Source organism: Aquarana catesbeiana, linkage group LG01 (assembly GCF_042186555.1).
Source record: "Aquarana catesbeiana isolate 2022-GZ linkage group LG01, ASM4218655v1, whole genome shotgun sequence".
In the NCBI taxonomy this organism is placed as follows: Eukaryota; Metazoa; Chordata; class Amphibia; order Anura; family Ranidae; genus Aquarana; species Aquarana catesbeiana.
In genome coordinates this window covers 228,447,207-228,459,945 of record NC_133324.1, presented here as the reverse complement: position 1 = coordinate 228,459,945, position 12,739 = coordinate 228,447,207, and the positions used below count along the sequence as shown (strand labels likewise).

The following is a 12,739-nucleotide window of genomic DNA, read 5'->3' as shown; positions in this document are numbered from 1 at the left end:
CTCCATGAATGGATAAATTCAGGCTACCTGATAAGCGATATCCGCAGGGGACTACAGCTTTTGCTAAATATAACGTGGAAATGGAGCTGCTTGATCTTTGGAGACTGCGAAATCCAAGTAGGCAATTCTCATGTTCTTCAAGTACATATAAAACTTTATCCAAAATAGATCTGGGGTCTTATTCCCTATTGCCATATCTTAGCGAGATTAAATATTAGGCCAGAGGTATATCAGATCACTCTCATCTGGTCTTATCTTTTCTTTTTAGGACAAATACGGGGGACAGGTTATGGAAGATGAATCCTTATTGGATTTCACCTTTTTCTCCAAAGGACATTAAATTAGAACTCGCCAAATTTCAGCAAATAAATAAACTTACTGCTTCACCCTTAATTTATTGGGATGCACAGAAAGCTTACCTTAGAGGCCTCCTTATATCACAAATCTCCAAAAAAAAGAAGCAATATAGAAAATGGGAAAAAACCCTTGCTGACAACATGATGCAATCTGAAGTATTATATATAACTAACTCTAATGAAGTCACCCAAACACAATGGATAAACAGCCAAGAAAAATATGCACAAGTAGCTATAAAAAAAACCGCAGAAAATAAAAGAGTTTCTTGCACCAACCTTATTTTGAGGGAGAAGGAACAGGACACATATTGGCCTCTGTGGTAAAGGCACAGTCTTCACCATCCTTTATAACTGAAATTCAAACCTCTAAACATGGGAAGACTGATAATACCCAAGAGATTTTGGAAGTGTTTCAGGCCTTTTATCAGGAGTTATATAAAAGCAGGTCAGGAGAAGAGGAGGGGGACATAAAAAAGTTTTTCCAGTCTATTATTTTGCCAATGTTATCAGATGATGAGAGGGAGATATTGGCCAGACCATTAACATTGGAGGAATTGAGAAATGCAGCGACCAATTTAACCAATAATAAATCTCCTGGGTCGGATTGCCTACCAGGGGAAATATATGAAACATATGGAGATGTGCTATTACCTGATCTCCTAACAGTTTTCAATCATGCTTTCGAGGTGGGGTCTTTGCCCCCTTCCATGAATGAAGCAGTAATTATTTCCATTCTGAAACCAGGTAAAGATCAAACTAGACCCGATGCATATCGCCCAATTTAATTGTTGACATCAGATGTTAAACTTTTGTCAAAAGTAATGGCAATCAGACTCTCAAAGTATGTTGGCAAATTAATTCACTCTGACCAATCAGGTTTTATCCCTAACAGATCAGCAGCTAATAATATCAGACGATTATTCTTAAACTAACAATTACCCACTGACAATACAGGAAATAGAGCCTTTATGTCCTTGGACACGACCAAAGCATTTGATAGTATAGAATGTATATATATACATATACACATACATATACACACACACATTGCTTTGCTTGCCCTGCCATTCTGCCGACGTAAATGTGCACGAGGCAGTCGGCAAGCGGTTAAAGGAGACATTTCATAAGAAAATTAAAAAATTCCTTAGAAAAACTCCTTACCTTTCCTGTTTTCTGTGGTAAAACCAACAGATCCAATCATCACAGTGGGTTCCGTTAACAAACCTTCAGAAACCGGGACCCCACAATCCTGGACCTGTAAAAAGCACCCCACCAGTAAAACTTTATGGCCTTAATACCAAAAGTACTAGATCCCGGGGTCCAGCTCTCTAAAAAGAGAAGCATTACAGGCAAAACCTCGTTTATTCGGATACGAGGCCCGGGTACCATTTAATTCTGTCTAAAAGATACTTCAAATGGATCCAGCTGCATAGCTAGCCCCAGCAAGGATTGCTCCAGGGAAGCTCAGCACATCACTCGTAACCAACACCTGAAAAAACAGATACGCCCAGTAGTGGGAGGGGTTATATAGGGAGGCAACTTCCTGTTGAGGGTGTGCCAGTGTCCAGCACCTGAAGATGGACTATAACCCATATAGTAATTACTATGGTTCTGTGTCCCGTGATGTACGATTAAAGAAACTGCAATGCTTCTGACTCCTTTCTATTAGAACCAGTATTAACTTAAGCAATATTAGTTACAGGAGCTCATCTATTGGATCAGACTACACAGTCCAGGCTTCACTCCCCATGTGCAGCAAGGAGCCCCACCCATGTCCCTGTTGCCGGTTTTCCTTCCTTGGACCACTTTTGGTAGGTCCTGACCACTGCAGACCAGGAACATCCCACAACAGCTGCAGTTTTGGAGATGCTCTGACCCAGTCATCTAGCCAGTACAATTTGCCCTTATCAAAGTCACTGAAATCCTAACGCTTGCCCATTTTTTATTTTTTCTGCTTTCAACACATCAGGGACAACATGTTTACTTGCTGCCTAATATATCCTACACACTGTCAGGTGTCATTGTAACAAGATAACATTATGACCACTGATAGGCATTGGATTATGACTGCTCAGTGTATAGGTACACTATGTCTTCAGCTCAGAGGGAGAGTCTGCTCACCCTGTTTTTCAAAACAAAACCATGCATTTGGCTAAATTCTTGTCAATCCCACCCAAAGCTAAGAACTGCAAAGGTCCTCTGTAATATAATGCATGCCCTCCCCCGCTCTATTATGCACTGAATGTACAAAAAAAACAGACACCAATTATAAGGCATTTTATTTTATTACATCTCCACATTCTGATCATACAAAGCATAACAAGATCCCTGTTTGTGTCACCTGATGTATTGCAACACCAGGAGATTTTTACTTTTTAGTGTAGAATTTTTTTCTGCAAAAATACAGTGTACCATTTGCAATGCACCCATGCTCATTTATAGTGCACAATATGAGGTAAAAATGTCACATTGGATGGGTGATAGGATTGTTAGCCAATAGTGAATCGAATGTTTAACCAAAAAGGTCAGTGTTTATGGTTTAAATTCCAAAAGTATGTTCAATGAAGAGTAAATACTTTAAATAAATATAATTTTATAATCACACTTTCAATGTAGTTAGCATTGGGTTTGTCAGCCTGGCGGTTACAACATTCTACCAAGGCACATACATGTGTTAAACACAAATACAGAGGAAAATTTTCTGTGCACATAGAACACAAAAAAAAAAAATCCCAATTACTGTAAGGATATAATTTCATTCTTACACTAGGCACTACTAAATTGAATAAACAAAGTATTTATAAAAGGAATGTCATCAGAGCAAATCATTTTGGTAATAGATTCAAGCAAGTTTAAAAGGAGAAGTGCTGGTTCATCCAAACGAGCGGGGCTGCAAATATTGAAAGCAACTCAGTACCCCCAATCACCTATTGTACTGCCAGCCTGTGTTTACATGCACTACCACTTCCATACATCCAGAGCCAGCACTTATATAGGAGTGAATAGACCAGTTTTGCCAGGATGGCCGAGTGGTAAAAGCCTCTCATGAACACATGGAAGACAGAGCTTTCTACTTAAGTACAGGGTTTACACATTTATTTTATCCTCTTAAGATTGTGACCCTGTATGTTTGGATGCAACTACACGTATCGTTAAAGGGATTTAACATTTTTCTTTTCTTTTTTCAATATAAAGTGGCCTCTTTATCCCCTTACCTCCTTGGTCCTCTTCATTCTAACCCCACTGTGTGCAGTAGGAGGACACTTGCACATGAAATGAAAGTATAAACCAAACAGGTATATTAATAATCTCAGCAGAGCCATTGCATTATGGCTCCTCTATCTGACTGTGCTTGATGTGGGCAACATAAGTCTACCCCAATTAACTTCTTTTTTTTCAGTTCAGTTACTTTAAAACATCTACTGATCTCTCCTACTTAAAATGCTAGTTTGCCTGGTTATCATGCTATCAAGCCACAGACCTAAAGAGTTAGTTCACCTTTTTAAGAACACTGTACACCCCCCACCCTCCTGGTCCCCGTTGTATTTACCTCCGTGGGTGAGGAGCTGCCAGTGCAGTGGTCAAACGTTTTCAAATCCTTGCTCTTCTCCTCCTGCTTTCTGCAGGGCTTCCAAGACAGGTCACAGCAATGCTATGTGTTGGCACTGACCAATCAGAATCTCTCTAATCTGTCCCAGAAGTGCTGCAGAATCAAGAGGAAGAACGGGGAAGTGTGGATTTCAAATCCCCAAATTGCTGTACCAGCTGTTTGGGCACCGACAGAGATGTATGTGAAGTGGGGATCAGAGAGGTTGTTGGGAGGATATATGGTGTTAGAGCACCTTTTTATTTTTTCTAAAAAGCTGAACCAACACTTGAAAGGAAACACGCAGATCAGGAGTTATGTGACTTTCCGTATCCGCATGTGTTTTGTGAGTCAGTGACTGAAGCCATTGAATAGACAAGCAACTAGCAATTTTAGGAGGTCAGCAATGGCAGCTTCTACAGTTCTCTCAGTAGAGGGTTCTTTTGTGTCATTTTTTAAAAATAATGCATGCACACTTGCAAAACGGTGTCTTGTGGCTTTTCCACAAAGTTTTTTTTTTAGCTGCTGGGACCTACATAGTAATTTACATAGACCTGAAATCTTTATGACCTCTTGGCCTCTGAAAGGGCTCATGCACATGGATGCAATTACACTGCGTTCAGATCCACAACGGGAATATTTTTTTTATGTATCTTGATGCAGCTGTACGATATGCTATAGGCCAATGCACACAATCTGGAGCTGCATTCAGCTGAATAAAAAAAAAAAAGTAAAAATTTTCATCCATGGTCCTGCATATAAACTACATTTAACGCTAGACACGTGTAAATGTTTGTGCTAAAGTTTACACAAATACAGGGACCCTATTGGCTGATGTTGCTCAGGGGTGACACGTCAAATTCAACAATGTGTGGGCAGCGGAGCATGCGCAGAACGACTGAAGGCATAGTGTAGAATCAGCAGGCAGTGCTCACTGACTATACACTACTGATGTGAACATCAATAGCAGCTGCTGAATGAATGACACATGTGGCACATTTGCACAATGAATGATGGCATCAGTTGGAGGAGGCCCTGAACAGTGGGGTGCATTCTAGCTCATATGGACATATATGGGGTGTATGCCATAAAATATTCTACATAAAGTAAAATCATATGTGCATGAGCCCTAAGGGGCAGAGCAAACTGCACAGAACAAAGTGACTGGCATCTGTATTTAGTAAAACAATCAACTTAAAAAAAAAAAGCGGGCAGAAGAGAGGGAGATTATAGGGTGAGGATAGAACAGCACCTATTACAGGTCCAGTTCCTGGGAAACAATAAAAATAAATAGTTTCTACAGAGAATTTCCTGAGAGGGAAAGATTACAACATCACTTCCCTCAGAGTGGAACTGCCTTCATCACCTCTCACTAATGCTGACACTGAAAGGCAAGATGGCATACAGGCAATATGAAATATGGATAATGCAAAAGGTAACACATTCACAAGTATGCATGCATCATATTTTAGCCTGCAATTTCAGAGCATTTACAAAAAAATATTTCTGCTTTAAAAATGGAAAGGGCATGTCCTGTGTGAACTAAACTTTACCCCCTCCACAGTACTATAACAATTACTACAAGTTACATTAGTTGGGATTTTACAATTACCACCACAAAATTTTGATTTCCACTTTAGTCATTGCGTGTTTTTTGTTTGTCTACTAAGAAAATGTATGTCTGGCTAAACATAGATTGGAGAACAATCTCACAAGCAGACATTCTGCTCTGGATTTGGTCTACTTTCCCTTAGTGAAGACATATTTTAAAGGCCATTTAAAAATATCTAATGAAGTGAAGATAGTGGGATGCTTTTTTCTGTCCTGCGCCCTACAAGATAAAAACATCATCCTTAAACAAGAGAGCTGCAAAATCAAACCTGGTCGCCAGCTCAGGAACCATCCCATTGTGAATTATTTTTGCTTCAGCCTTCACACAAGTGACCTTCGCTGACCAAGTTTATTTCCTACAAGCTACAGCTACTGTGCAAGTTTCAGATTATAGCAGTCCATTTCCTCAATATTCTTTGTTACTGAAAGAAGACTAATAATTAGTCCTGTATGTAAGAAAATCCTTCATTTTTCCAGGAATCGGCAGCGCAAGGACCTGATAGGTGGTTAGGAAACAACGCAGTGCTTTGCGACACAAGTGTCTAAGTGAAGACAGGACTTGAGGGGACGTCCAGAACTGCACCTGTCCATCTCGATTTCTGAAATACAGAAGATGACTCAGTATACTTCTACCCAAATGTTGATCAAGGTAATATTTCATGTCATTCTCTTATAATCTTGTGTAATGGTCTTATAAAAATATGTATGTCCATGATTTAATGCTGAACTCCAGGCAAATAAAAGATACCAGTGAATGCAGCTCTGGATTAATGTATCATTCTTTCTTAAAATACAATCAGTGTACAGTGAGGGAAAAAAGTATTTGATCCCCTGCCCACTGAAAAAGAAATTATCAGTCTATAGTTTTATCGGTAGGTTTATTTTAACAGTGAGAGACAGAATAACAGCAAAAAAATAAACGCATTTCAAAAGAGTTATAAATTGATTTGCATTTTAATGAGTGAAATAAGTATTTGACCCCTTCGCAAAACATTACTTAGTGGCAAAACCATTGTTGGCAATCACAGAGGTCAGTTGTTTCTTGTAGCAAATTGGATCATGCTTTGCTGGGGTTTTTTGCCTTCCTCTGGATCAACTGTGGGTATAGGATTGGGTATATGGGCTTGAATGATATTATTTTTATGGTTGAACTAGATGGACTTATATCTTTTTTTTCAACCTGACTAAACTATGTAATTATATGTAGTTGGCCACCAGGTTTGCACACATCTCGGGAGGGATTTTGTTCCACTCCTCTTTGCAGATCCTCTCCCAGTCATTAGGGTTTTCGAGGCTGACATTTGGTAACTCGAACCTTCAGCCCCCCCCCCACATATTTTCTATGGGATTAAGGTCTGGAGACTGACTAGGCCACTCAATGACCTTAATGTGCTTCTTTTTGAGCCACTCCTTTGTTGCCTTGGCCGTGTGTTTTGGGTCATTGTCATGCTGGAATACCCATCCAGGACCCATCTTCAATGCCCTGGCTGAGGGAAGGAGGTTCTCACACAAGATTTGAGGATACATGGCCCCGTCCATTTTATGCGGTGAAGATGTCCTGTCCCCTTAGCAGAAAAACGCCCCCAAAGCACCATGTTAGACAGTGGGGATGGTGTTCTTGGGGTCATAGGCAGCATTCCTCCTTCTCCTCCAAACACGTCGAGTTGAGTTTATGCCAAAGAGCTTGATTCTGGTCTCATCAGACCACAACACTTTCTCCCAGTTCTTCTCTGAATCATTGTTCATTAGCAAACTTCACACAGGTCTGTACATGTGCAGGGGGACCTTGCGGCGCTGCAGGATTTCAGTCCTTCACAGCGTAGTGTGTTACTAATTTCTTGGTCACTATGGTCCCAGCTGCCTTGAGATCATTGACAAGATTCTCCCGTGTAGTTCTGGGCAGATTCCTCACCGTTCTCATGATAATTGAAACTCCACGAGGTGAGATCTTACATGGAGCCCCAGACAGAGGGAGATTGACAGTTATTTTGTGTTTCTTCCATTTGCGAATAATCGCACCAACTGTTGTCACCCTCTCAGCAAGCTGCTTGGTGATGGTCCTGTAGCCCATTCCAGCCTTGTGTAGGTCTAAAAATTTGTCCCTGACATCCTTTGACAGCTCTTTGGTCTTGGCCATGGTGGAGAGATTGGAATCTGATTGATTGCTTCTGTGGACAGGTGTCTTTTATACAAGTAACAAGCGGAGATTAGGAGCACTCTCTTTAAAAGAGTGCTCCTGATCTCAGCTTGTTACCTGTATAGAAGACACCTAGGAGCCAGGAATCTTGCCGACTGATAGGGGATCAAATACTTATTTCACTCATTAAAGTGCAAAGCAATTGATAACTTTTTTTTGTTGTTATTCTGTCTCTTTTTTGCCTGAATGTATGTACCTGAATTTGTTCTGTAATCACCCCCTTCAAATACTATACATCAGAGCTCAGACTGGGGGAGCAAGATGCAGCCAAAGGAGCCAATCACTTGTGCTGCAGGGCAAGTGACATGCTGATAGGAGGAGAGAGAGCAGAGTGATGGGAAGATGAGCTCATCAGTCTGCCTCTGTTCCTTTCACTGTTCAGTCTCAGGATGGGGTTATGGAGAAGAGGTGCGGTTTGGTTTACCCATAAAATCCTTTTTTTGGAGTACATCACAGGACACAGGGGATCTTCATATCTATTAGGATAGAATTATGCTGCCACCTTCAGGTAATGGGACACTGGCAAAAAAAAGGAAATCCCCCCCTAGGCATAACACCTCTGATCTAGACAAGGTTTGTTTTTGCAGCAAGCCATGGGCCACAAAGGAAGAGGAGCCTGTAATGTACTCCAAGAAAAGGATTTTACAGCTAAACAAGAAATCCCAGTACACAGGGGATCTTCATATCCATTACAATAGGGATGTCCCAAAACAATGAATATGAGGGGAGGGTAACAAGGCAAAAGGCCCCAAACAATTATACCAAAATACGTTAGAAGCTCACTCAGAAGCATGCAAAACTTGTCGACCAAAGAAAGCACACTCCTGGCAGAATGAGCAGTCACCGAAAATGGTGGAACTTTTCCCTTGAGACCAGCAGTTGAGACATTGGCTGACAAATAAAACGAGAAATGGTAGCTTTGCAAGCGGCCTAACACTTCCTTGGGCCTTCAGTAAGCACTAGTGGGGAATCTGACTGATGATTTGCAGCAGACAAATTCAGGTAAAACCTAAAAGCATGAGCTACCACACAAGGTGTAAAAAGTCTTGTCCCCTGATGTCTGAGGTTTAGGACAGAAGTTCGGTACCACTATATCTTGGTTGAGATAGAAAAAAGAAGCCACCTTAAAGCAGAGTTCCACTCAAAAGTGGAACTTCCACTTATCAGTCTCCTCCCCCCCTCCAGTGCCACATTTGGCACCTTTCAGGGAGGAGGGGGAACGGGTACCTGTTTTTGACAGGTACCGTTCCCAAACTCTGGAGACGGAGTCGCCTCTCGGAGGTTCAGCCCCCTCCTCCTTCCTCCACCTCCGGGCTAATTAGAAAGCGCAGCACGCTTTGAGCATGCACAGTAGGGAACCAGCTGTGAAGCCAAAAAGGCTTCACTGCTGGGTTCCCTTACCAGGAATGGCGGCGGCTGCACCAGACAGCCGATCCGAAGATCGGCTGGGGTGCCGACATTGTCCATAAATTAAAAGTCAGCAGCTGCAGTATTTGTAGCTGCTGACTTAATTTTTGGTGGGTGGGTTGGCTGGACCCCCTCTTTAATGATGGCTGAGACCGTAGAACCACCTTGTAACGACAAGAGACAAGAAAAATAATCATCTGAGTTAGAAAGACTAAAATAATATCCCAGATGGGATCAAACTGAGCTTCCTGCAATACAGAATTGTACCAAGTTGAGGTCCCATGGAGTCAACTGAATCCTAATCAGTGGAACAATGAGTGTGACACTCAAGGAATGTGAAGCAATCTCTGAAAAGGTACTGCCAAGATCTAAATCTGTCCACTGATGATACTCAAAGTCAGTTCCAGATCATACTCCAGACTGGAGAAAAGCCAGTATGTGACGTACCATATATACGATCCCCTAGAAAAATAAGATTTCCAAGTTCTGTGGTTAATCTTCCTTAAAGTGGATGTAAACCCCATTCATGAAATCTGACCTGAGCATATATATCTGTAGTGTTTACTTATCTCTCTCCAAAGCCCTAAGTCCCATGTCTTTCTGCTGCTTCGTTCCTCTGTTATCAGCATGATAAATTCCGACAAGTTCTCCAACGCAGGAGATAAAAGCAGCTGAAAATTTGTGCCAGGGAGGGTGCTATAAATAGATTAGCAGAGAGCTTGTCTATTCACAGCACAGCTCTGCAAATTTCTTCATTCTTCTGCCTATCTTCAAGGAACCCTTGTCCTTGAGATGAACCTAACTTCATATTGAGACCTGAACACCACAAGATCCACATTAGAATTCCGCATTATCGGCAGAATTCCTGGGTAAAGAGCCCACCACCCCCTCAAGACAGCTGCTGCTGGCTAAGAGAATCCGTCTGCCAACTTTCCATCCCTGGAATTTGGACTACGGACAGTGCAGGGACATGAAGTTCTGCCCAAGAAAAGAGGAGATCCCACTTCCTCCTGTGCAGCCCAAATTCTGGTGCCTCGATGATTTCTGTACATCACCACCGTCACATTGTCCAACTGAACCCTTACAGGAGGTCCATCAGCAACACAAAACAATGCAGCAGGACAAAATAAATCACCCTCAATTTCAGGACAGAGAGAGAGAGAGGATTTTCCCATCTCTTGCATCTGGGAAGACACCCACCAGTACAGAGACAGTCTCGTGCTGGAGAATAATGACATTGGGGAACCCAATGACTGTGACCTCCTGACCCATGGCCCTACGACATTCCTTTGGAGGGGCCTGGAATGAAACTAGGCAAAGGACACTGTCTCAAAAGGAGGCTACCATCTTTTCCAGAACCCACATGCAAAAACAAATCGAGGGATTTGCTAGAGTCTTGGGCAAGTCCTCAGAGCAAGACATTTGTCTGGATGGAGAAACACTCTTGCCTGGATGGTATCTAGGGTCAGACGTAGACATTTGAATCTCTGGGTTAGGACTAAGGCCGACTTTTGAATATTTAGAACCCGTAAATACCTCTCCAGAGTGTGCACTGTGTGAAGCACATTATTTAAGCAAAAGCGAAAGCGTATTGCTTCCTCAGAAGTAAGTAGCCCAGGAGTCTATAACAGGGACTCCATGACCAGGGCCATGACCTTAGTGAACACTCTGGTAGCTGTGAGCAGGCCAAATGGCAAGGCTACTCATTGAACTGTAGGCTCTGTGACTTCTTCTTGAGTGGTAAAAGTACACTTTTACCCACTGTCACTTTGGATGTAATCATCCAAACCAGGACTAAACAAAGTTTCTTTTGAAGGGTTAATATTCCAAATGCTTCTTGCAGCGTAACTCAGCTGCCCAAAACTTCAGCCATAAGATCCTGCGCATGTGTACAGGCAAGACACCTAAACAAGAAAGTTGTTAAATGGAGTCCATTCAAGGCATCCACCGAGAAGCTGAGAGCATGTGGGAAATATTCCAGGTTTCTGCATCTCCACTAGTAGGATCCCTCTTTCATCATATGACAAGATCAAACCCAAAGGCTTTGGAACACAGCTATAGCTGCAATTGGTGGCTATAAAGAAGCCACTACCAGAGCAAATAAAGGACCTCATCCACTGGACATGTAAGAGTCTTATTGAGATAAGAAACTGCCGGAGTCACCGAAGGAAAGCGCAATTTCTATGTGAGCTCACTTTCCATGGGGTATTGCTGAGCGAATCTTTTTGGCAAAACTAACCCCTTGCCAGGGTGAGTACGCAAACCTTTTGAGCAGAAGAAACAACTTGTGATTAAGATTGCATAGGGGAGGATTGAGGATGTTGCGGTTTTGCTGCTGCTGCTTTAGTCCAACCAGAGGAGTCACTTGTTTGCTGTGACCTTTAGTCCCATAGTAGCAACCCTGCAACCCCTAGTCCCAACTAAGACTGTGGGCTCACACATGGCACTGCTAGTGCGCTCCACTTGTGACATCATTGGCCATGCTTTGCATGCGCACTCTGCCTAAACTGACTGTGGGTGAATGCAGGAGGGCAGGGAATGCGGGGGGGGGGGTCACCAAAGCATTAAAAGGGGATTACCAGCAGGGATTTCCCCAGGACACTTACCAGTCCAGCTCAAGGACCCCCTGATCCACTCTATACCCATCACAGTGGCCTCTGCTACAAGGGCCTTTATGGACCCAACGCTACAGCTGGGGATCACTGCCCTAGACCTGCACAGCACCCTTTTAGATCACCAGGCAAAATATCATTGAATAGGGTCCAGAACAGCAGGGTCTAGTGACATCCAGCAACCTTACAGGCCATCCCCACTTGTTCAGTGCAGGGTCCAGTGACCAGGTCTATGGGCTTAGGAAAGCTGTAGGCAATGGAACTGGAAGCTAGTAGAATCCCAGGTAGAATTATTGAGAAGCTAGTTATTTTCATGCAGGGACTGCACATCACCTAAGACGCTAAAAACAAATAAAAAAAAATGAAGCTTTGAATAGATGGGAGAGGTTATGTCGGGGGGGGGGGGGGGGATTTCCTGTCTTTTTGCCCCAGTGTCCAGTCATCTAAAGACAGCAGCATAACCTATCATAATGGATATGAAGCCCCCCTGTGTCCTAGGATATATGATAAATAAAAACACTTAGTACCACTCTGGAATGCATGCAAGTTCCTCTGTGTTTTATCCCTTTAAATGAACTGCGAGTTCAGAAAAAAAAAAAAAATTGTAGTTGTACCAGAAACATAGTGTGACCGTACCTTTGACATAACACAGTGTGGGGAATTTACTAAAACTGGAGCAGCCAGAATCAGTTTCTAACTTCAGCTTTTTCAGGTAAGCTTTGAAAGGGAAAGCTAGAAGCCAATTTGCTGCATAGCACAGCTGCTTCAGATTCTGTCAGCTCCAGTCTTCGTAAATTCCCCTCACTCTGATGCATTACAAAGAACACCCACCCTCCTTATCTCCATAACCCTTCCTGGTGCAGACAGAAAGCACAGAATGGTTCAACCCACAAGATTTCTGGCAAAATAGGTATTTTTTGCACTTAAAAGGGAGCAAATAAGAAAATGTTCATTATTTGGGTTTGCATAC

The 12,739-nt window shown here is 42.4% G+C and overlaps 1 protein-coding gene across 1 annotated transcript in view; it reads right to left on the bottom strand.

Moving 5' to 3' along the window:
- Window positions 1-2,622: 2,622 nt before the first annotated feature.
- The window catches only part of WSB2 (WD repeat and SOCS box containing 2), a 67,777-nt gene continuing 57,660 nt past the window's right edge, over window positions 2,623-12,739 (bottom strand). Inside the window, exon 10 of the mRNA XM_073625638.1 lies at window positions 2,623-6,152. Coding sequence (XP_073481739.1) covers window positions 5,987-6,152 — 166 coding nt within the window. The 3' untranslated portion in view covers window positions 2,623-5,986. The remainder of the gene's footprint in view (window positions 6,153-12,739) is intronic.